Raw genomic sequence first — 23,874 nt, forward strand, 5'->3', positions numbered from 1 at the left:
AAGTTTTCAATCAGATTAAGGTCCGGGGATTGGGCTGGCCACTCCATAACTTTAATTTTGTTGGTCTGGAACCAAGATGCTGCTCGCTTACTGGTGTGTTTGGGGTCGTTGTCTTGTTGAAACACCCATTTCAAGGGCATTTCCTCTTCGGCATAAGGCAACATGACCTCTTCAAGTATTTTGATATAGGCAAACTGATCCATGATCCCTTGTATGCGATAAATAGGCCCGACACCATAGTAAGAGAAACATCCCCATATCATGATGCTCGCACCACCATGCTTCACTGTCTTCAGAGTGTACTGTGGCTTGAATTCAGTGTTTGGTGGTCGTCTGACAAACTGCCCTTGGACCCAAAAAGAACAATCTTACTTTCATCAGTCCACAAAATGTTTCTCCTTTTCTCTTTAGGCCAGTTGATGTGTTCTTTGGCAAATTGTATCCTCTTCAGCACGTGTCTTTTTTTTAATGGAATAGCTTTATTGTCATTGCACAGTACAGAGCAATGAAATTACAGTTGACAGTTTCATCCCATCCAAGAAACATACAGAGGTCATTTCGTGGCCAACATGGGGAGGGAGACAGGAGCAGGAGAACTATCATTAGATAAGAAAGAAACAATGGGGGGGGAGATGAGGGAAAAAAATACAACTCCCCAAACTGGGCTCCTTTAGGGGGGCCCAGTGTGGGATTAGGAAAAAAAACCTCAGCACATAAGCAAACAATTAAACATCACAACAAGAAAACTCGAGACATGCACATTTTGGTATTGGGAAAGGTCTCAGGGAGGAGAGGTGTCACAGGTCAGACACTAGGGGAAGCGCGCAGCCACATGGCGCAACGCTCAACTCCCCAGCAGACTGCTCTATGATAGGAAAAGACTCGAGGGGGCCGACTAAGGCGTTGAATCCAAGGGTGTGTGTGCGTGTGTCTTTGTGTATGTGTATGTGTGAGCCTCTGTACTTCGTCACCGCCCAGGCCAACAGTGTTCTCTATCGGTGGTGAGGGTTGGAGACAACCTTGAGTCCCAAGTGGTGAAGTCCACAGGAGGAGTAGGGAGGAGAGGGGTGGGGTTTGGGGGATGGGCTGAGCAGCTAGCTGTCTGCATACCATCCAGGAGAGTAGAAATCGGCTGTCCAAGGCCGAAGCGGGGGAGCCAATGAAGATAAGCTTGTTTGGGTTAGGCCGACTCTGCAGTTTTCTGCCTGCCTTAAAGTCTCACTGGTTCTCTCGGTCCAAATTAGCCGAATGTGATGGCCCATTCCGAGTCGTTCCAATCCACTTCTCCAAGTCGTTATCCATCTTGCGAGTGAGGCGATGCAGTTCGCCTATCGCTTAAGTCTGAGTGTTCATGATCCGACACATTCCCTCAAAGACGGACAGCTTCTCAATTGCCAAAACTGCTGCCAACGCCTTTCGAACTTTGCGATAAACCAGGAACCCACCAAATCCAAACAGCAGGAAACCTGTTATCATAATCCCAATTATGTAGACGTCTTCAATATCCTCCACGGAAAGGATGGACAGACACACGACCCTCGGTACCTCATACGAGTCCATCATGTATCCGGCTGCATGCATTCCGTCGGGGCAGGCGGGTTCTCCCTTACCCAGTTTTCTCGTCAAGAAAAATTAGATCAATTGCATTGAGAGACCAGCTGATCAGATCCATAATTTCAGTTTTCGGAAAGAGATGCAGAGAGAGGCTCAGAGTTACAGGTTCAGACAGAGACTACACAAGGACAAGAGCAAAGCAGGAGAGATAAGGGCAGGGAGAGAAAGAAAATGCGACCGCCTCCGTCGAGAGTAGCAGAAGAAGCCAGTGGGACTTTGCGGGGGCGATAGATTAGCTTCATACAGGCGTCTTCTAATTGTCACAGTACTCACCGGTAACTTCAGACTGTCTTTGATCACCCTGGAGCTGATCATTGGCTGAGTCTTTGCCATTCTGGCTATTCTTCAATCCATTCGAATGGTAGTCCTTCGTTTTCTTCCACGTCTCTCTGGTTTTGCTTTCCATTTTAAAGCATTGGAGATCATTTTAGCCGAGCAGCCTATTATTTTCTGCACTTCTTTATACGTTTTTCCCTCTCCAATCAACGTTTTAATCAAAGTACACTGTTCTTTTGAACAATGTCTGGAATGACCCATTTTTCTCAGGTTTTCAGAGAGAAATGCATGCAAACATGTGCTGGCTTCATCCTTAAATAAGGGCCACCTGATTCACACCTGTTTTTTCACAGAATGAATGCCCTCACTAATTGAACTCCACACTGCTATTATTTTGAACACGCCTCTTTCAATTAATTATTCAATTACACAGACTCAGGAGCATGTGTATCATGAATGTTGGGTCTGTTTGTTTTCTATGACTCTACTACACCTACTGGTAAATTATTTGCCATGTAGTAATATATTTTCTACCAAAAACAGTGATTGATCTGGTAAGTCATGTTGGACTGCTATTATTTTGAACACAACTGTATGTAGGGTTTCATATCTATCTTTGTCACAGACTATTCTAATATCCAGCCGGTATTCTTGCGGTGAAGTCAGTTTCTAGCCTGTAGGCACATGAAGGACACAAACTAACATACATCAAGACTATGATCAAATGCAAAGGGATTATAAAATGTTCATTTCTGCACTGGTATTAGTTTGAATGGGACGTATGTAGATTTGAATGATTCCATATGAGAATGCATTTTTTTTTTGCTTTCCTCTAGCTTCAGATATTTTCCCCTTTTGTATCATGCGAATCACTTGTGAAATTGGACACTGAAAGACCATTTGTTGTATCAGTTTTTCAACTTGATGAAGCATTTTCATACATTTTTGGAGATCTCAGCTAGTCTTTTAAAATAATGGGATTTCCCACTAGGGGGAGTTATACCACATGCTCTGTCAGGTCAGCATTTATTTTCATGAGCCAAACACTGCGCATCCATTTATGAAATAAAGGGTAAATTAAATGGGTAAAAGGAAACAAATCAATGGAAAAGCGTACAGATCTTTTAGCACTGATTGTTGTATACAGTACACAATATATACTTTATACTAATTAATCTCTAATCACAGTATAATGACATAAGCACACCAGTTTTGATATTAGGCTAACTTTATTTGACAAAAGCAAGCAATACTCCAGTAAGTTAATAAAGCACACACACACACATGTTCACATACAAAACTAGACAACAAAAAAAACCTGAGGATTACAGTATCTAAAAACAATTTCAAATATCACAATGGCAAACATACACATTTTAATGGATACATTTTTTTATGGAATCATTTGATAGTCAATCGTTTTAATAAATCTGTCCTTTCCAATAAAAATAGAACTGTATAAAAGTGGTTCAATATTTTTTATTTCAGGGTATTTAGTACCCAACTGTTCATTAACAGGAGGGCAGGGCTACCCCAAAGTCATCGTGTAGTAAGCCAGAATAATGACAGATTTTTCCATGACGAAAAAGCCCAACATCTGCACTGCACTCAACTGACTGAGCTCAACACCACGCACAGCAACTGTGCTGTCATCACACTCTTTGCCAAACTTGTGTCACAAATGAAACTTTTTCAAAGCTGGTCATCTTGATCTTGCGCCAGACTATATGACATCATTGTCATAAATTACACCAGCACTGTGTGCAAGAGGAAAGGTAGAAATAAGATAGTATTCATGGGATAACATGCTGGTCTTCCAAAATAATTCTTTCCATGTTTCATCCCAATTTTAGCCTCAGTGAAAAATCTATTTGAGAAATGAGAGGGGTTATATAGGCCTACTATCAGGACATAGTGAGGATTAGATGAGGGTTAGCAGACTCTCCCACATTAAATGCAGGAGTGCAACAGGAGTAGGCATTAAGATTAAACACTACACAGAACTGTGCCATAATCATAGGTCACGTACATATGGCACACTAACATTGCCATGACTACTCCTGGAACTGTCAGGTGGCAGATCATTCCATCAAAAAGAAAAAGATTGTACAAACAACCTCCAAACAGCTCATTCAGATGCAGGTCACAGTGCAAGGCTGTGCTTAATCCGTCATGCAGAGGCACAGCTTGGTTATAGTAAATTAACACAAAACATTCACAACAAGCTTACAGGCAATGGAGAAAGATACCTAAGTCACAGAAGAATAAAAAGCAACAATCAACTGTATGAATTGCTAGCACCAAAATCACAGCATGGCATCGATCGATCGACAGCCAAAATAAAAAGTGATGTACTTCAGAACCCGGTGACTTGCTGATTATTCAAATTAAATTCTTCTAAGACCCCATCCTAATTACTCCTAGAAGTTCATATACATATTCAGAAATGTGCAATAAACCAGACTTAATTATTTAATTCTTTACAATTCTTAGCAAAGAATATTTAAATATTAAATTGAAATGCGCAACGTATGTTTATTAGTAAATTAATGTGTCGTAAGTTTCAGGGTCTCGGTGGTGTAAACATACTACACATACATACATGGGAACTCAAAAGTACTGAACAGTCTGTAAACAACCATTCGACAACAATTATCAATCAGTACCACAGGAACTAACATACAGGGGTCAATAAGTACTTGGTTGGGGCCTTCGGTTATGATTAGTGCTTCGGTGATCTGACCACCAAGCCCTGAAAACCATTTCCAACCCTCAGATTTCTGCTTTCTTGTTGATGAACACACCCATGCACGTCAGCGCGCCGTCCGCTTTTACTTTCTCTGTGTTGGAGACAGGGATCAGCATGTGATCCTTTAGCTTCTCAAAGACCTAGAAAAAGAGGGCAGAGAGTCCTCGCATTAATACCCCCTTACACGATGATAGAGTTTATGCAACCATTCAGAACGCAACTTCCTGCTTGCTGTGTTGGCCTGTTCCAGCTTTATTTAATTGAGAAGCATAAGAGATGCAAAGACATCTTAACAGAGATAAAAAACTGCTAAAATGAACATTTGATCTGACGCAGTTTTTAAATATCTTACAAAAAGTTAAAGAAATGTTACATCTCTGGAAAAACCCCCATGAAACAATGTGTCATTGGATGGAGGATTTCCAGAGAAAAGCGAGCGTTTTCCTAAGACACTTCCAGGAAGGAATGCTGCTCTGTAGCACTGTGACTCCAGTAATAAGGCCACACGCTCCACATGATTAGATTCCATTGCCCTTATGCAAGGAGCCCTGGTCTCGCAGAATAAAGCTCTGTGGCCAGCAGGAAAATTTGGAAGCAACCCTTTTGCCAAACTTCACCAAAACATTACTAAATCAATCACCTTATACGGCTTTCTCAAAGGGGTTTTATGGCAGCCTGTGTTTCCAGCTGTGATCCTATTGCAGCAGTTGGAATTTATAAGTTGTGTAGGACTGCAGTGCTTCTGAGAGCCTTTGTCCATGGACCAGATTTATCTCCTGCTGAATCTGCAACCGCCACCCCCAGCAAAATGGAAAATAATTTGCAGGGCACTTTTACACTTTCACCTTTGTTCTCGAGAAGTAGGACTGTTATATAACAGCCCTGCTAAAAATAGCCCAAGGATTTTGGGGGAGAATGTTCCCCATTAAAAGGCAAACCTGCAAAGACCCTGAAATTGGCAAGACAATCCTCTTACTGCCGTTTAAAGACGATGGTGCTGAGAGGCTTTCAAAAGCAAACTTCACACATCTGCCCACTTCATCAGAATGTGTCTGTTATTTTCAATCAAGCTGCTTTTCAATTAGCAGAAGTGTTTGTAATCACAACACAATAATACCTTTGATGTAAGAATAGTCTTTGTTTAAATATAGGGCATCTAAAAGCAGTATGATTTACACATTGACACATACTACAGCCTTACTGTACATGCATTGACATAGTCCGCTCCAAAAGTATTGGAACAGCAAGGTCAATTCCTCATCAAAGGCAGTTAGATGCCGATGGAAATGCTGAAGGCTATTTCAGTTTGAATGTTTCACATTTAGATTCAGGGTTCTGCACAATAGGCAGGAAGTAATCTCCAGAGATCAATAACCCAGTTAATAACCTTCTTCAGCAAGAGCTGCCCTGCTTATTCACCAGAATTGGTTTAGAGCAGGCACTGCATGGATCCACTGGTTATCCACATCTTATAAGGGTATATTTATCAAATCATCTGAGCTGGATGGGCCACAGAAATGGTTGCATTTTGACCTTCACTGACTGTATTAGATGTCAAAGAAGAAGAACTAACCCAAACCCAGAGTGTGAGCAGAGTGTCACTGTAACCACAGCAGGCAGCCATAACACAGGACAAAATAAAACCACAAAACACCCTTCAAAGCTACAGTCACACACTGGGAGACAATAAATGACACTATTTATAACCTAATATAATTTTTCAACATTTCACAAAATACTTTGATTTGGGGAATCTACCCAATTTGAGCCATATGGTATGTAAGATAAGAAAAAGACCAACACTGCACCTGTTGATTTCCCCGAATCACCCAAAGTGTTGGCATAAATGTAAATCAAAGTGAGGCCTTCACAGTAAGTCATATTCTCCAACAGTTCCCCTTTCTTTTACCTTCAATCATCACAGGCAACTCATTAGCTTTGACATGGAAAGCTATTGAGTGATTTTATCATTCACTGCAATAATTAATTGAATATTTGAAAATTATCAAGAACGTATGAAGCAGAAGACCTTTGCCAAGCAAATTCAGAAGTGCTCAGTATGTCCAACCACACGCTTTCCCAGAGTTTCTTTGATTCAGAGAAGAACCCCTGTGCTCTTTAACTGCAATTAAATCTCATGGAATGTTCCAAAGGAGGATGTTGACCCTGACCTCTGTCTGTGCCAAACACAAATAATTATCCTCATTAATTTGTTCCAGAGTATGCGGCCTTCCAGCACAATGGGCTTGATTCTCCTGTTGTCTTACAAAATGTACTCCTCTGATTATACAACCACAGAACACTGCATTCTTAGAATAATCAACCCATAAGTACCTCCATTCAAGGGCACTTAAGAAACGCATTTCATTTTATGTTTAAGACTGCTACAGCAGCATCCAAACAGCACCTGCTTAAAATTTCATTAAAAAAAAAAACCCCCCAAAATGTTGTTTAACATACTACAAACGCTGTGACATATTTCCTTGCAATGAATTTCAGATGACATTCAGCAGAAGCTGAAGAAGATTGTGTGTTGTGGCTGTACTCGGTCTTATTTCAGACAAAAGCAAACGGCGGTGGAATGGCGGTTGCCAGGGCAGGGCGAGCCTCACCTTGGCGCTCTCGGGGAACTCCTCGGGCGTGCAGTGCAGAAGGACATGGCCCTTGCTGGGAAGGTTCATGTACACACAGTTGGCAGCCAGGTCATCGGGCACCGTCAGCTTATCATAGCGATGGTCGCTCATCTGCTGCATGATCTGCACAGACACAGAGGATTGACAACACATTTCAGGCCCGGTGAGGAATGCAGAGATTAATTAGAAGCGCCACACCTATCCGAGGCAGACAACACACAGGAGACATTCTTTTGCAGCAGATGTTATTTCACAGAACATAATTTTGAGTTATATGAGGAACTTCAGAATGTGTGCCAAGTGGAAGCTGTCTATATGCTGAGAAATTCAAGCAGGTGTCTTAATTGTGTACAGCCTGAACATCTGTACATTCCTCAGGGAGAGCGTGATAGGCATCGTTGCAAACGATAAAAAAAAAAAAAAGTTCATAGCACTTTCTTTGGGCGAACAAGGCAACAATGCTATAAACTGAGAAGCGGTTACTATGTTAGTGCAGAAGGGAGCTGTTTCGGAGCGGAAAAGTGCCGTGTGGTGAGTTTGGACATAAATAACTGTCACAGTAGTTGAGTTTCACAGACTTCCATGTCTCTGCCCTCTTGTTTATGGAGCACAATGGACTTCTCTGCTTAGTTTGTTTGGCACATTCTGTACCAGATTCCCTGCATCTGCCCGTGGAAGCGGGGAGGGACGCGCTTGCGGTAAACGCCTGGGGTGCGCATAAAGGTCATGTCTGTTACACGATCGTGTGTCTGGCAGTCACCACATCTGTGTGCATGACTGGCACGCTGCCCTCAGACTGATGTGTGGATAAGCTGAAGACTCTTTAAATGAGTGTTAGATGTAGAGAGAAGAATTTGGTTAAGCATTCATTAATTAACCAAATTCATTCTTGCAACAACAAAAAATAAAAAATAAAAAATAAATCAAAATAAAAACTCTTCAACTTTGCACTGCCTTCAAGGGCACAGCTGGGCTATATTTATCCCAAAGAGACCAAACACACAAGGCCATGTAAACTTACAGAAGGCAAAATGGTTTCATAAATAAGGCTCACAGCTAAAAAAGACCAGTAAGAGTAACCTGGTCTTTCAACACTATCCATTCATTACTATTATTACTTTTCCAGGGCAGTGGTAATCATCTTCAGTAAACCTTTATCTAGGATTCCATCTGTGTCTGAGCAATGAAGCAAGGACAGCCTCCTGTGGAGTAGATATTGTCATGTTGGTGTAAGTTATTCCTTCCTTGTGCCGATTCTAATCAAGCAGACGATGACTCTCATCTGCTGTTGCTATGCTCTGCATTACTGGAGAGGAGATAGGTGCCAAAGCAGTTGAGTAAATCAGAACCCGCCTGGCCCAGCCCACATTGGCGCCTTCCTCCAGCATGACCACATACATAGACACACAGGCACTGCATCTGGTTGACTGAAACATTTTGGTGACACAGCTAGAGGGTTAAGCATTCAGCTAGGGCAGGGCAGGGCAGGGCAGGGTTGGGGGGGTGGGATGGAACATGCCAAATTTAAAATGTGGTGAGGTCATCAACCACAAGAATGACTGATGACCACAACCATCTACTCCTTTCACCTGTTAGTCCCTGCATGGATACCTCCATTACTGCTTAAGCTCGAAATCTTTCAGCGATACGCTTTATCTTGGTAAAAATGTCAAAGTTAAATAGGACTGAACACATATCTGAACATCTTGGCAATAAATGGGTTAATAAGCAGGCAGTTTTGGAAGAGGGAAGCAGTGCCCGGGGGGGAGAGGTGCCGTGTTGTGATGAGTGAGTGCTGGATTTACGCACTGATGACGTGACAGCAGAGTGTCCTGAAGGCGCTTATCCGGGGTTCACAGTTGAGACAGGATTTGTACCAGACACGCGCACGCAGACTGTCGTCTCTGTAGGCTGGAAAGGACGCAGACTCCGCTCTTTAGATGGGAGAGGAGATAGAGGGAGCAGCTATGCCTCGCTTGTCCTGGGCATTTCCCTGCACCTGAGGCCAGAGCCAGGGAACTACAGCCTGGAGGCTGGAGACAGAAATGTGGAAGCCAGAGGATGGGCGCAGGGGCCGGGGGGTAGAACTGAGCAAGGAGGCTGCATCTCAGTGCGCGCTCACGTCTCCAAGAGCCGAAAGTGATCAGAAACCACAATGACTTTCACTTGTCCTCCGGTGAGACTGTTACTCATGAGCTACTGTGAGTAAGAGACTGAGTAATACAGCTTTTCAATAAAGTCATGTAATAATCTTAACATGAGCTTCCCTTTCATTAACATTATTATTATGATGGCAACGTGTGGTTAAGTTCAGACATTGATAATGCATGAGGCCTATACTTTCTCAGGCTGTTTACATGTTTTCAGCGCCCACCCTATGATCCTTTCTGCACAGCTTTTAAATCCTAAACAATGGCCCTTTTCATACATAAAGACAACACAAACAAAATAGTTGCTAGACAACATGCTTCCAAATACTAATACTTGAGGGGTTTGGGGAGCTATTAGGCTGTAATGGGTTCCTGTTGTTGACATAAGCTTGTGAATTCCGTTTGACACACGGCCCCAAGAACATATTATTGTTGGCCGTTCTTCCTGCCATTTCTGCCTTGCAGGCATGCAATCAAAAACATTTATGAGGGGTCCTCTGTGCCTTATCTAATGAAGAGCCGGGCTCCTGCCCTCTGAGGCTAGCAGGCTATAATTATCAGAGTCCCACAGGGGGATGCCAGTGGCCCGGGAATCCAGAGGCCCGAGTCAGGCTTGACCATGGAGACTAATAGAAGAGAATGACCTCATAGTTGGAGCTATGCAGCGCTGTTCAATTATTATTAACATGGCCCTTGGAGTTCATATAGTGCCATTTCCCCTCCCTTAGCCAAATAAAGCAGTTGCAGTGATTACGTAATATGTTCACATATAGCTGCATCCTTTTCCTGGTGCGTGTCAACCAATGAGGTCTTAGCTTGCAATAACTATTTTGATGACAACAAAGCCTTTTAACTTTCTAAAGTTAAACAGAGTATTCATCTAGTGTTGAGGTTGGCTGAATGAGAAACTGAATAAGTAATGTTAACTGAGGTTTATGAAATGATCTGCTCTCTATCCACTGCATACCTTATCAAGACACATTCCAGGGACAAAACTTTGCTTTGGATAAAATGGAGAAGATTATACCGTTTCAATATGGCATGAAAATGAAATGCACTTGCAACCAGACATAATACCGGTTTACAAGTATAATTTTGTAAACTGTATTGAAGTAGGCCATGGAAGTTGGTACTACATTACAGTAAATTACAATCACTTAGTAGACACTCTTATCCATAACAAATAGTAGGGGACAACATCGGTGTACTCTCAGGAATACAAATATATGGTATCACCAAGGCATAGAGGCCCTTTTATAACCACTAAGTGCAATATTAACTGAACAAACAACAGTTTGTATTGCAACATGAAGGTAAGATTAGACAGATATTTTACACAGCTATACCTCCAATACCTTTTACCCAAACAAATGGACATTTACTGATGAGAATGTATGCCTTTAACACATGTATTTTGTGAGTATATTCATTCAGACTTGTGTGTAATAATTTAGCAAACAGCCAATACAGTCTGCATTTAATCACTACGGTCATCAGCAGACCTGCACAGAGGTCAGATCATTTTATATGGGCAGTAAAATTGAACACGTGACAGCTTTTAGTGGAGAATTGGCCCTATACGTTACTTTCTACTCCACAGAAAAATATTGAAGAGTGGACTCGTCTACAGTAGAGGGCAGTGTTTCACTGACATTTCAAAAGGACGCTGACAAGTTACAAGACGAATTCTCAGGTTTTCACATGTTGTACGCTATTGTAGGAAAGAATTTTTGGGATTCAGGAATGTTTCAGAATGGCTGAAGGAGGTGCTCAGAAAAAAATGCAATCACCTCACAAGCAAAATACTGACCAGCATGACCAGTATCATTCCTGGATAACTCCTCTGATATTAAAATCTTCCCCTCTTAGGTTTGTTGTGATTCATCAATGTTACCAAAGTTTTATTAAACTCTTAGCCAGATAATTTTTGGAGGTCTATCAATCACAGTTTGGAGGCTATTGAAGTCTGGGATATACAGTACAGGGAGGAAGAGGTCTTAGTATACTAAAAATTGCATTCGCGAATTTGACGAAATAATGAATAAATCTGACTATTCAAACCCACATCAATCCAGGAATTAACAATAAACAATATGGTATTTATCATGAGTGAAATACAAATATTGAACAACAAAAGTGATCGGGTAGGAATTGTCACAGGCCTCAATCAGATTTCTCTGCAATGTGCTCAGTATTTGTAAGCTACTTATATGGTTAAGGTCACTTGTTCCAAACACATAGGGTTAAAGGAAGAACTGCATAGCTTCTTGGGCTGCTATGGAGCCAAGAGCCTGCGTCAATATTACAGAAACTCTGAACCTTGGCAGAGTGCAGATGAGTTGCCATGACTACGATTCTAATTGGAGTACTCGTCCAAATGCCTACAAAAGCAACAATGACATTCCAAGTCAGACAACCTTCATATCATGCTGCTGGAACTTCTCTAAGTCAGTTGATAAACAGTCTTTACAGAATGAATACTTTAAAACTTTTTTGGCCTGTTGCATCTTGTCCTGTTGTCCTGAAAGTGCTTCTCCAGGTGCTAGTGAGGTTAAGTGTGTTTTGAGTATAGAAAAAGAGGCATATTCAAGAGTAACATGTCTAACCTTAGTTTTTCCGTCTTGTTGGTATTTGATTTGGTATTTTTTAATCAATTTCTTCTGAGCACCCAACTGAATGAGGTGTGAGATGAAAAATGGGTGGAAATTCAAACTAATCTCTCTCTGTAGGTTGGCAAAAAGGATAACTTGAGTTTTAATGGTAATTACACACCACTGATGCAAGCTGTCAGATCAAGCAGCAGGTTTCCAGCCCTGCCTATGAGAGACAGTCAGTGCAACCCCACTCATTAAATATCACTGCAAAAAACAATCTGGCACCACATCACAAACAATATCCCCCACTGCTCTCCAATAGGGGAGAAGACTGATTTCATTGCATCAAACCTGCACACATCAAGCAACAGTCTGTGTACTCAAAGCAAACAACTTCTGTACTGGAAACCTTTGTAAACACATCACAGCCAAGCACGTCAACAATAATTTGGGAAGGACACAATGTAGGAGGATACATTGGATTAGATATTAGTTGAGAGATAACAGAAAACACTGACATCTGTGAAAAGATAGCGTGCGGAAATATAGGCGAGAAGATCGGTTTTCTTAGCTGCATGGTGCAGATACCCACTTGAACACATTCATAGACCCTGGCTAATGCAGGTCTTAGTTGCAGTCCTATCCATCATTCACATGCTGTTTTTGCATAGTTTTACTGCAATACAGATTTACAGTGACTTGAGGTAGAAAAGATATACAACTGGACGACTGCAAAATATAAAGTCCGAGCTGAAGTTGAAGCTTCAAATTCACCAGAAGCCTGGATGTGCCACAGTGACACAGAGTACACTGCTGATATCAAAAGACAAGAGATCAATCTCTATTTGCGGTAGGAAAGGCCACAAATCCCTGTAGGACAGATTTCTTATCTGTAACAAAATGAAGGCTGATCCAGCCATTTCCTCTCGTGATTATGGCAGCCTCACATGGTGCAACTGAGGTCACGCATGGCCGCAGCCCTGAGACATCTCTGTGGAGAGTGATGCACTAAGATCTCTGAGATTAAGGGTGTAAGCACAATAAACATGATTGATTTTAGCCTTTTCTCTCCAGTTAAAAAAACTGCGTGTGAGGTTAGGATTTCAGATGAGTCTGGTCCCGTCCTTGTTCATTCACTTGTTAATTAAATCGGTTTTGAACTATTTTGAATGAATTCAATTTAACAGTAAAGGCTATTTACCTTAACAGTTCAAGGGTAATTACACCAAAGCTATGCCCTGAAAAACACTGCTAGAAGACATGAAAGCCAAATGCATAAATGTAATGTGCATAGTTACACTATCATTCTTTATGATTCTTTTTCTTTTGATGGGATTTATTCAGGCATGCAGTTTTGTCAGCCATAGATTTAATAGTAAAAAGACGCCATCTCACGAACTGAAACAAGAAAGCCAGATATATTCTATTTATTTTTGCATTCAAAATGAGGCCACTGCAGATATGCAACCAACAAGAAGCAAAAAAACAAGTTACGGAGTCTGTCATTGATTAGCAACTGGAGGCCTGCCAGTTGACCCCGAAGGTGACCTGGAATGTAGATTTATAAGAGGTGTAGCACGGTCAGTGCAGCTAGACTTCACAATGGAGACATGGGAGAGAGACGTGGGAAAATGCTCGGAAATGTGTACCAACCATCTATTACTCAGCCCCATTCCCCATTGCCCTCTGCCCTAGTCACCAAGCCTCAACACAAATCTGGCCCTGCCTGCAGTCCCAGCATGAATAACTATATGTGCTACACAAACTGTGAGATTGATTGCACCCAGAGGTAAAAATTATTCACAGTTAGGTGGATTTAAAATGGGGATGTGCAGTGAACAGTGAAATCCTGCGCTGACTTTCTGACACCTTTCTCGCGAGGCGGCACGCTCACGTGCGGGGATGCCAGTTCCACAGCACTGGGGTAATCCCGCCTGGCTGGACTGCCTCACCTTCAGGGCCCGCTGAGCTGGGTCACTGGAGCCGATCGCAATGAGGCCCGGGCCCGCCATGCTACAGAAGCTCTTTAGGTGTAGACTGCCCTCCACAGGGACGGTGGACACGGCGTAGTCCTGAAAAACAGTAGCCCGACCCCCACATATATTGTCAGGTATGCAGTGATGTCATGGGATCCCCGGTCACAGCAATACTATAATTTACTGACTTCTCATGTGACCTAGTGGAAAATAGTTGACCGGTCTTCTTATTGGAGATGGCTGAGGAATGTTGCTGAAGGCTTACCGTAAACTATGAACAAAAATGCCTTTCTTGTGAATGCCATGTGTTTGAATTAGCGATTACGGTTCTTTAGAATCAAAGCAAGGAATTCAAACAAACCTTTCATTTCTTATCAGTGCATGAGTTTACCAGTGACGATAATTGAGCTGCTCAGATATGTCTTTCCCCCACATAGCTTTGGTTGCAATAAAGCTCTTGCATCTCTGCAAGGCAATCAATTGGAGATTTGTCTTGACAGAACTTTTATTACCTTTCTTCACCTCTGATCTTGTTCATATCATAAAACGTCATTTTATATATGCAATTACACACATTGGTACAACCCAGGACTGAAAGCCGCATGCTGTAAAAATGATCAGAAATTTGATAAAGGAGATTCCTTGTACTCCTGGAACAATGCTTTGGTTTTTCAGCACTGCAGAATCAAGACCTGGTTTACTTAGGACACAAAGTGAGCCTATTATCCATTACACTGTACACATCTACTATGACATATTTCTATAAAAAATAGAAATGGCAAAGACAAAGACAAGATGCATTTATAATGCTTCTGTAATAGGGTTCTATCATTCATAGACCAGAAAACCCTGCAGTGTTAATGCTTGATAAGGCCCTGTAGGTTTGAATCAAATAGAGTCCCCTCCAAAATGATTGGAACAGCAAAGCCAATTCCTTTGTTTTTGCAATACACTCAATACATTTGCAGTTGAGATAAAAAGATGAACATGACACAAGAGAATTTCAGCTTTTATTTCCTGGTATTTACACCTAGATGTGTTAAACTACATAGAACATAGCACCTTTGGTATCAGACCAATTTTTAGGTGAGCAAGATTATTGGAACAATTTTTAAGTAAATTAAAGTACATAACACTTCATATGTGGTAGCATATCACTTGCCTGCAAATACTTAATCAAACCTGCAACCCATTGACATCACCAAACTGTTACATTCATCTTTTGCATTGCTTTCCCAGGCTTTTACTGCAGCCTCTTTCAGTTGTTTGTTTCATTGGGTTTTCTCTTCAATCTCCTCTTTATGAGGTGAAATGCATGCTCAATCAGGTTAAGGTCTGGTGATGGACTTGGCCAGTCTAAAACCATCCATTGTTTCTCCCTAATGAAGTCCTTTGTTGTGTTGGCCATTGTCTTACTGCATGATGAAGTTCCTCCCAATTAGTTTGGATGCATTTCTCCGTAAATTGGCAGACAGAATGTTTTTGTAGAATTCTGAATTCATTCTGCTGCTACCATTATGAGTTACATCATCAATAAAGATTAGTGAGCCCACTCTAGAAGCAGCCATGCTTCCTCCACTGTGCTTTACAGACAAGCTTGTATGTTTTGGATCATGAGCAGATCCCTTCTTTCTCCACACTTTGGCCTTACTCTCACTTTGGGAGAAGTTAATCTTGGTCTCATCAGTCCACAAAACTTTGTTCCAGAAGTTTTGTGGCTCATCTCTTCACATTCTGATTCATACTACTGATGAGTGGTTTGCATCTTGTAGTATAGCCTCTATATTACTGCTCTAAAAGTATTCTTCAAACAGTTGATCAAGATACCGTCACCCCTGCCCTGAGGAGATTGATTTTGATGTCACTCAACCTGTTCTATTGTCTGTTGTTCCGTATGCCAGCAGTTTCTTTATTTTTCAGGACATTCAAAGTTGTCGTACAAGCTATCCCCAATACTTGTACAATGGCTCTGATTGATTTCCCCTCTTTTCTAAGCTTCAAAATGCATAGACATTTAGAATTATTTATTGTTTAACCAATAAATCTAACAGGACATCTGGGCAACAAGAAAATCCTGTCAATCACGTTCCAATACTTTTGCTCACATAAAAATGAGGTCGTCTGATACAAAAGGTGATTGGTTCTAAATTGTTTAATAAATCTAGATAAAAATACCAGGAAATAAAAGCTGAAATTCAGATGTCATCTCATATACATCTTTTGACCTCAAACTCAATTGTCTTCAGTGTATAGCAAAAACAAAATAATTGACCTTGCTGTTCCAATATGTTTGGAGGGGACTGTACATACAAATGGCACTTTTCAGTTTCTGCAGTACTGAGTAAGAGTAAGTATTGAAAGCCTTGAAGGTCTTCCAGGCCCCGACAGCCAATCCATATTTTACCTTGAGCACTAATGACATTGGTGGTGCTTAATCACATTGAGGGAGGCTGGGAAGAAACACAATTTTGTAAATGTGAGCCATAACCCTCTTAGTCATGGCATGGATGGCTTGGCCAGGATAATAGCATCATCTAAATAGCAGTAAAGTAAGTAAATTAAGTGTTTGGTTACACAAACAGGGTTTACTAACCTTGAATGCATCGGCAAGAATTTCCGCGCCTCGCTGGTTGGTTCTCTTGGACAATCCCACAAAGAACTCTCTACCTGAACAGTAGCAAAAGCGAATACCAGGTGACCTTCCAATAATACCACAGCAGGGATGTTCATGGCACTGTAAGCATAGCTGGTGAGCTACTACAAATTAGCAATCCACCTGTTTTGGGCCAAGAGGAAATGTTTTCACAGTTAAATGTACCTGCGAGTTGTCCAAACTTCTGCAGAGAATGACACACATTTAATTAATAACAAATGTTACCAAATGTGCCAAAAATGTGATATACAGACTCCCCCTCCCCCAAGTTCCCCCGACTATTCACGCTTTTAACCACATGCCTGTGGAACAATGGGCTAATAAAATGTGTACCTTACAAAGTCTAGAATATGAATGGATCAGAAAATGGCACACAAGGACCTTTCCGTACTTCCGTAATCTCAGTTGCACTGTAGTGCCCTCATTAAATGGCTATACCTGTGAAAAGTACATCTCCTCCATCCAAGGTGGCCATTTCATCCTCCATCACCACAATGTTCAAATTCAGCTCTGTTAGGACCTTCTTCATGGCTTCAGTCTGAAACACAGAAACAACATGGGACTTCAAAGTGGCACTTCAGTTGTCGTAATTGCCAGCATTGTGAAAAATGGTTCAAAAAGAGGGAACATTCAAATGCCAACAGGGTTGATTAAGGTTCACCATTCAGTGCTCAGGAATGAATTTGAATGATTGTGCAAAGTGATACGTTTTCATTGAGAAGCAAAAAAAAATATATATATTTTTTTAAATGACAGGAAGTTACCTATAGGAGCTAACATTAGAATCTGTCTGGTTTGGATGAGCCATAAGCTCCCCCTCTTAAGAAAGCACATCTGTTCAAAGCCAAGTTGGTAGTCTCACATCAAAACATGCTCAAGGCATTCTTTTATTGTTCAAATCTTCTGCCCCAAGAGACTAAAAGCAGCCTGATGTTAGAGTCAGATCAGCATTTCCAGAGTCGTATCTCACTATGAGGTCAGGCTATTTGCTAATCGAAGACCTCTGCTTTTTCTCAGAGAATTGAGCCAAGCCATGAGATCATCCAGGTGGACTGCCATCAAACTGAAAGCCACAAGTTCCCCTCAGATAACACAAGCATCCAACACCCCCCCCCTCCCCACGCCCCACGCCCCCCCCCACTCACACACTCACACACTCACACACTCACACACTCACACACTCACACACTCACACACTCACACACTCACACACTCACACACTCAAACCCACCCACTTTGTACATTCCCATAATAATAAGGGAGCTTCTTTTTTGGAGAACCCTTAAGTGATTTGGATGACCATTTGACTTTCTGGCACAGACACAACAGCACCTGTGCAAACAACACTCTCACATTCTATGGTGCTGAAACAACATGCATGTTAAAAGGTCAATCAAAGTTTGGCATTCACCTTTCAGCACACTGTCCCCTTAAATGTATACAGGGTCATAAGGTCTTCATTACTTTGCCAAAAGCAGTGGCTTAATTTCCAATGAACTATTAAGAAAGCTTTTTAAATTGTGGTATTGGTCATTTTTTAGGAAATGTGGCATTTCTGGGACTCAAATGACGTCAAACTTGTTTGCCAGAGTTTAAAGTTTTGTGAATCATTGTCCTTTAAAGCATGTTTTTCCGCAATGTCTCCAAATGCTTATTTTTAAGGAACTTGACTTTACCAATTTGCCAGGTTTAATCCAGCAACTTAACACAAACAAAAGGTCTCTTTCAGAAGCAGCAGTGCTTAGGACCAATTGACTGGTTCTTCTCAACCTGATCACTGTCCTTTATTATCCAGGAAAGAGGCGTTATCTTCCATCCCTCTCCATTATCTCCTTTATCTGATTTTCACTGCTAAATTTCTAGAACATTTCATACGATTAGAGATGATCAACATCACAAACTGGGGTTTAAAGGTTGTGGACCAGCACCGCAGTGTTCAGAGTCCGCTCCACCTGAACAAAAGTGGAAAAGAGGTTACTTTGAGAATGGAATGTTTTCAGCTCTATTATCAGTGCTGTCTCACATCAGCCCCACTGCAAAACAAACAGCCTAGACGCCCCGTGTGGCACACAGGAGCTTTTGCTATCACAGCTGCAGGCTCCACGGGAATATTCCCAATTCTGTGGAGTAACAGTTGCATCATCCAAAAGGCATTTCCTATGGCATCACGGGAAGTAAGTCCGTGCCACCAGGGTCCACGAATCAAGCGCACGGACCCCTGAAAACAGGCGCTGATGAGCTGGGAATAGACAGGGGGCCGGTCTTTCCACCGGAGCCAAATTGTCCGCATCAAACATTTATGTTTGTATGATGAAATCGTCCCAGGTGGAAATTGTAAAGCATTTTGCGCAAGGCCTCACTCACCAACTGACCTGATGCCATTCAAGGCTTCGGAATAGGTAAAGGAAAATGCACACAGTTTTCCCTTGTCATGTCAGAGTCTGAAATGTACCAGACAAGGTAATAGAGCTAATAGATGTTCTCTGGGAACGGAAATCTAGGGAAAGCCAAGGAACGAAAACCGAGTGAAATAAAGCCTTACAGTAAGCAAAAGCCCTTTTTTCCTATAATAGTTTGGATATAATTACATTTAATTTACTGTGAAATTTCCCATCCAATTTGAACTGATTCCATGTGTAATATTATGATTCTGAAAACGTTCAGGGACAGTGTGAATTACTGCACTGTTATATGTCATTATTAAAGGCTGGAAGTGTAAAACAGATCATTTAACAAATGTTTTTACCAGCTCCTATATTGCAAGACTTCTCTGGTGAACCGTCAGAGTGAGTGCAGCGTTTGGTAGACCTGCAGTTTGGGAGATGAGTAACCTCCCCAGGGTGACCCTATGTTAGTCACTCTATTCCCAGCTTTGGTCTCTCACCTGCGGATCTGCAACCCAACCCCGAGGCACAGACGGGAGGTTAATACCCCCCTGAAATGCTGCCGAACAATGGCCAATTCCTGCAGGTAATCTAAGCAACCCTGCAAAATGTAACCTACCTTGTGTGAACGGGGGGGAGCTGCTCAGCCTGACTCATCTAAAACAATAGTCAAACTGAAAAGCGCCATTAAGCTAGTACTTCTCCACGCATCAATTCCAACAGTTGCCCTCAGGTCGTCAGTACAAAAAATGGGTGACGGTGACATATCTCCTTTGTACCATTTTTTGGGGGTTCATGATTCTGTATATGCACATTACACAAGGATGTGATAACAAAGAAAAGTAATATTTTAAGCTAGACCTTTAACCCCCATTAAAACAATTACAAATAATTGATCATCATTTCCAAGTAACAGAAACAAAGGCTTTTGGGGACACTGCATGCGAGAAAAAGACTTCACTATAATACCAATGTGAGCAGCAAAATGCTGAAACAAGAATACAGAAATATACAGTGAATACTGAGCACATTAAAATTAATTATTTTGTTTATCTGACTTGCACATCCATGCGGGTCTCCTGGCATTGCACCAAATTCTACATTCAGAAGCTATAAATCCAGAAAGACAAAGCCCTGTGCAAAACAAGATAAAGCTCCAGTCTCTCAGATTCCATGAATGGAAAATAGCCTTGGTCCTAAAACAGCATTAATAAGACTGCAGCACAATAATGAATGTTTAGTCATTCATTCATCTAAATGAACAGACCTTCTGGCAAACACACACGCAGAACGAAATGGGGCGAAATGTGTTCTTTATCGCAGCGCTGACAGACCTGTTGGAGCTGTAATTGAAATTGACATGGCTTTCCCCATCAGCCTGCAACGTGAAAATTAATTACAATGCCTGGCCTTCCTTGGGGCTTTTATAGACATTGCCCTAATTATAAAAAATGAACCTTAATGCACAGTGCTTTCACTGCACGACAAAAGCTTTTCAGTACCCTGTGCCTTAACAAGCGCTTTGACTAAGCAGCAGATCCGGGGCCGCCAACAGCGGCGGTGTGGGGGCCCCTCCGATCGGCTCGCTGTCTCCCGGTCAGGCTCGCGGTGACGCAGGCTGGCCTGAGGCTGCCCTGGGGTGCGGGAGTCTGTCACAGTGCCACAATAATGATGTGCTCAGAATGAACTTGGCACACAGATGACGGAGCCCTTCACACTACCTATTCTCACCAATCAACGGTGATCTCCCAGTCACCGGTTAATCGATACCTCCTACTCAAGCTGAACCAAATGTACCCGTCTACGCAGTCCTCTTCATTCCAATGTTTTTCACGGTATCTAATGCCACAAAAGAATGAGTCAAAATAAACACTAGTCTTGCTTTATTACACCACGCAGAACACTGGATTTACCAACATCAAAAAATCGGACTGCATTCTCATGTACTGGGAGCGGTGGTTGTAGGTAACCATCCACACACACGGACTGAATCCAGCCATTATCAGACATACAGCTATTGTAACACAGATAGAATTGCTCGAACAGTACATTTACCATTTCTTTTTAAACAAATGTAACATAAATGGCTTAAAAACATTCTTTAAGGAACAGTAACACAAGGTATACAGTACAGCAGCCCCCTTATAACGAAGATACCAGTCCAGATTTATACAGATAAATTACAATCACATGAAATGCAAGTCTTCCAACAGCTTTCAAAGAGAGCATGCCCTTCTCATGTATAGTAAAATGAGGAATTGTTATTTGTTGGACAGAGAAACACACTCTGTTTTGTCTGGATAAGCACTGTAGGCCAAGAATGCACCTGGATAAGCAGATCAGCCATTATCGCTGGGACACCTAATATCCCATAATGCCTGCACTGGGTGCCAGCTCCCAGTCCGCCACTGACCACACGCTGTGTGTCCTGTTTAGAATTTGAAAAGCATTTAAAATTCATGAGGGCTGTTGAAGCCAGCCTGTCACATTCCACTCATTCCTGAACAGATGGGAAAGCAAGACGAGAGCACAGGCACACAGGCTTTTTATATAACCAGAGTGAATGATATTGCATCGAATGGCTAAAGAACCGCCTCAGAGATAAAGCATAAAAAACAAAGCGCACAATAGCATTCCAAAGCCACAACACTCTCTGGCAATAGGGGGAGCTACTTTCTATTGTTTTAAGAGTAACCAAAGCAGGTCCTTTAGAAGAGATAAGCTTTAAATGAAATCACCTGTTCACAGTGGACCCGATTCATTTACCTGATATCATTTATTGCTTACTTACAGTCTTTTACTTAGTGAAGAATGCAAGCCTAAATGTGCCCATTGTTTGACAGTGCGTCATGCATTCCAATGCATTTCTAAGGAAGTAAAATTGGTGTACGACTCCCAATACCAGGTCAGAGAATATAAGCATTACGTCCTCTTCCAAATCCAAAAAATATAGAGCATTTAAAATGACCAATGCTTAACCGTTTTGGAAAAACTGTCTTCTGAAACAAGAGACATCAAAGGAACACAAGTCTATTTGCAGACCCTCCTCAGATGGAGCCGGTCAACAAGAACTCTGGGCCAAAATGACGCTTTGTCCATAGTCATTATTCAATGTATTCAATGCTGGGCCCTGGGATGCGTGACTGCACTGAGATCTTTAGCAGCCCATGCCATGCAAGAGCCCTGGTAATTACATGCCATTTCATGAATGTGCGTATTTCTTTCTTACGCCAAAAAGGTAAGAAACAAAAACAGCCCTTTCACTGTGGCATAGTTGTGAGGCTGCAAGTAAAGAACATGCGTCATCAGCATTTATACTGGAGAACAGAACAGTGAGGACCTGGAGATAAAATACGCCCAGTAATTTATGGTAATCTCAAAGAAGGCTCCGGCCAAACTCTGAGAATGAGCCCACAATGAAAGAGATGGGGACAACACATGTAACACAGTGTACATTCTGTCTGTAGGAATTCAGATTACGTTAAGAGCACCCTTAACGTGGAACATCCTGTAGAGCACCAGCATTCTTTGTTCTCTTCATTAAGAATGATTTGTATAAAGACAAAAGATAGAGCTCAGCGGCTGGCATCATGTCTGATAAGAAGTCATCACGCTTCATAGTGAAAAGACGAGGAAAGGCATTCCTGTTCCATATACTGAATATAGTGACCAGACATCAGGACCTAATAGGTACTGGTTGTCAGAATAGGGGATCAGCCTACTACCATGGCAATGTAAATCAATTTCATGTCCGAAAATAATGAATAAATGCAGAACTGGTTCTAGCTTGTAATACTAGCTCATAATTCGTGATTTTCTTCAAAGCCTGCCATCTGTTCAGAAATTATAACAATGGCTGTTCTTTCATGGCCAATCCCTGTGGAGTGCTGCTATTGTGCTCAGCTGTGAAAACTGGGTTGCTGCTGCAATGAGTGTCTGTAGTCAGTAGGGGGCAGCCTTCTTTTTGGACCAAACATAGAAACAATGTGCAGTAATGGGGACACTGTAGGAGATACTGGGTGGATGCATTCATGGATGTGTCATAAAGCCAAGGCTGTAACTCACTGTAATCACAAAAGGATCCATGTACCCAAGTTCCAACTGGGCCAATGACATAGCTATGCTCAGTAAAAGCTGTGACTCTTACTCTGAAATTATTTGGTGAGGCAGCATTATGAGTTATCACCTTTGGGTATTAACGCACTTCCCCTAATGCTTCAATGACTTTATGTCATACATATTTTTTATTCACTGCAACACTATAAATGAAATGAGTCAAACAGGCATTGATCTAAGTGGTTTTATTAAGTCAGTCAGATAAATGGTGCGCTCGGAATGCCAAAAACATCTGACATCTAAAATAAAACTATAGGCCAAAAACAATAATAATTTGTTTCTTAACTCATATTAAATCAGCTGGCACATCTGACAGGAGATAAAGAGCTCATGAGCCAGCCAACTCGTTTGCCTTCAGTCTATCATAAGTGGCAGTTGGCCTCTACTTAACCTGCCCCCTATGATGTTGTGCAAGAAATGTCAAGATTTTAGTGTGTTCTTAAAGCGTGGTGCCTGGAGCCATGGAGGAAGAAAACAAAAACAAGAAATAATGGATTATGTGCACATCAGTACTCCTCTTAAGAACTTTGAGGCTGCACAGGATCCTGCCCAATGGCAACAACCATTCTGATTTACCATTAAATCTCAGAATATTGTATTTGCAGCATCTTAATTCACACACATGCTAACAAAAGCCATCTAGCTAACATCAATGGCCATAGTGTTATAAATTGAGAGGACAGAAAGGACAGAGTATTGTGAAACCTAATTTAAGTACCCTTGGGTATG

The 23,874-nt window shown here is 41.7% G+C and overlaps 1 protein-coding gene across 3 annotated transcripts in view; it reads right to left on the bottom strand.

The window, feature by feature from the left end:
- Positions 1–3,100: 3,100 nt before the first annotated feature.
- The window catches only part of ddah1 (dimethylarginine dimethylaminohydrolase 1), a 57,473-nt gene continuing 36,699 nt past the window's right edge, over positions 3,101–23,874 (bottom strand). For all 3 annotated transcript variants that reach the window (XM_061238481.1, XM_061238478.1, XM_061238479.1), the window contains exons 2-6: positions 17,084–17,183; positions 16,586–16,659; positions 13,969–14,088; positions 7,252–7,395; positions 3,101–4,779 (exon numbers count right to left, since the gene is read on the bottom strand). In XM_061238481.1, the coding sequence (XP_061094465.1) occupies positions 4,663–4,779; positions 7,252–7,395; positions 13,969–14,088; positions 16,586–16,659; positions 17,084–17,174 (546 nt within the window). In that variant the 5' untranslated portion in view covers positions 17,175–17,183 and the 3' untranslated portion in view covers positions 3,101–4,662. The remainder of the gene's footprint in view (positions 4,780–7,251; positions 7,396–13,968; positions 14,089–16,585; positions 16,660–17,083; positions 17,184–23,874) is intronic.

The sequence above is a fragment of the Conger conger genome, chromosome 4 (genome assembly GCF_963514075.1).
Source record: "Conger conger chromosome 4, fConCon1.1, whole genome shotgun sequence".
NCBI lineage: Eukaryota > Metazoa > Chordata > Actinopteri > Anguilliformes > Congridae > Conger > Conger conger.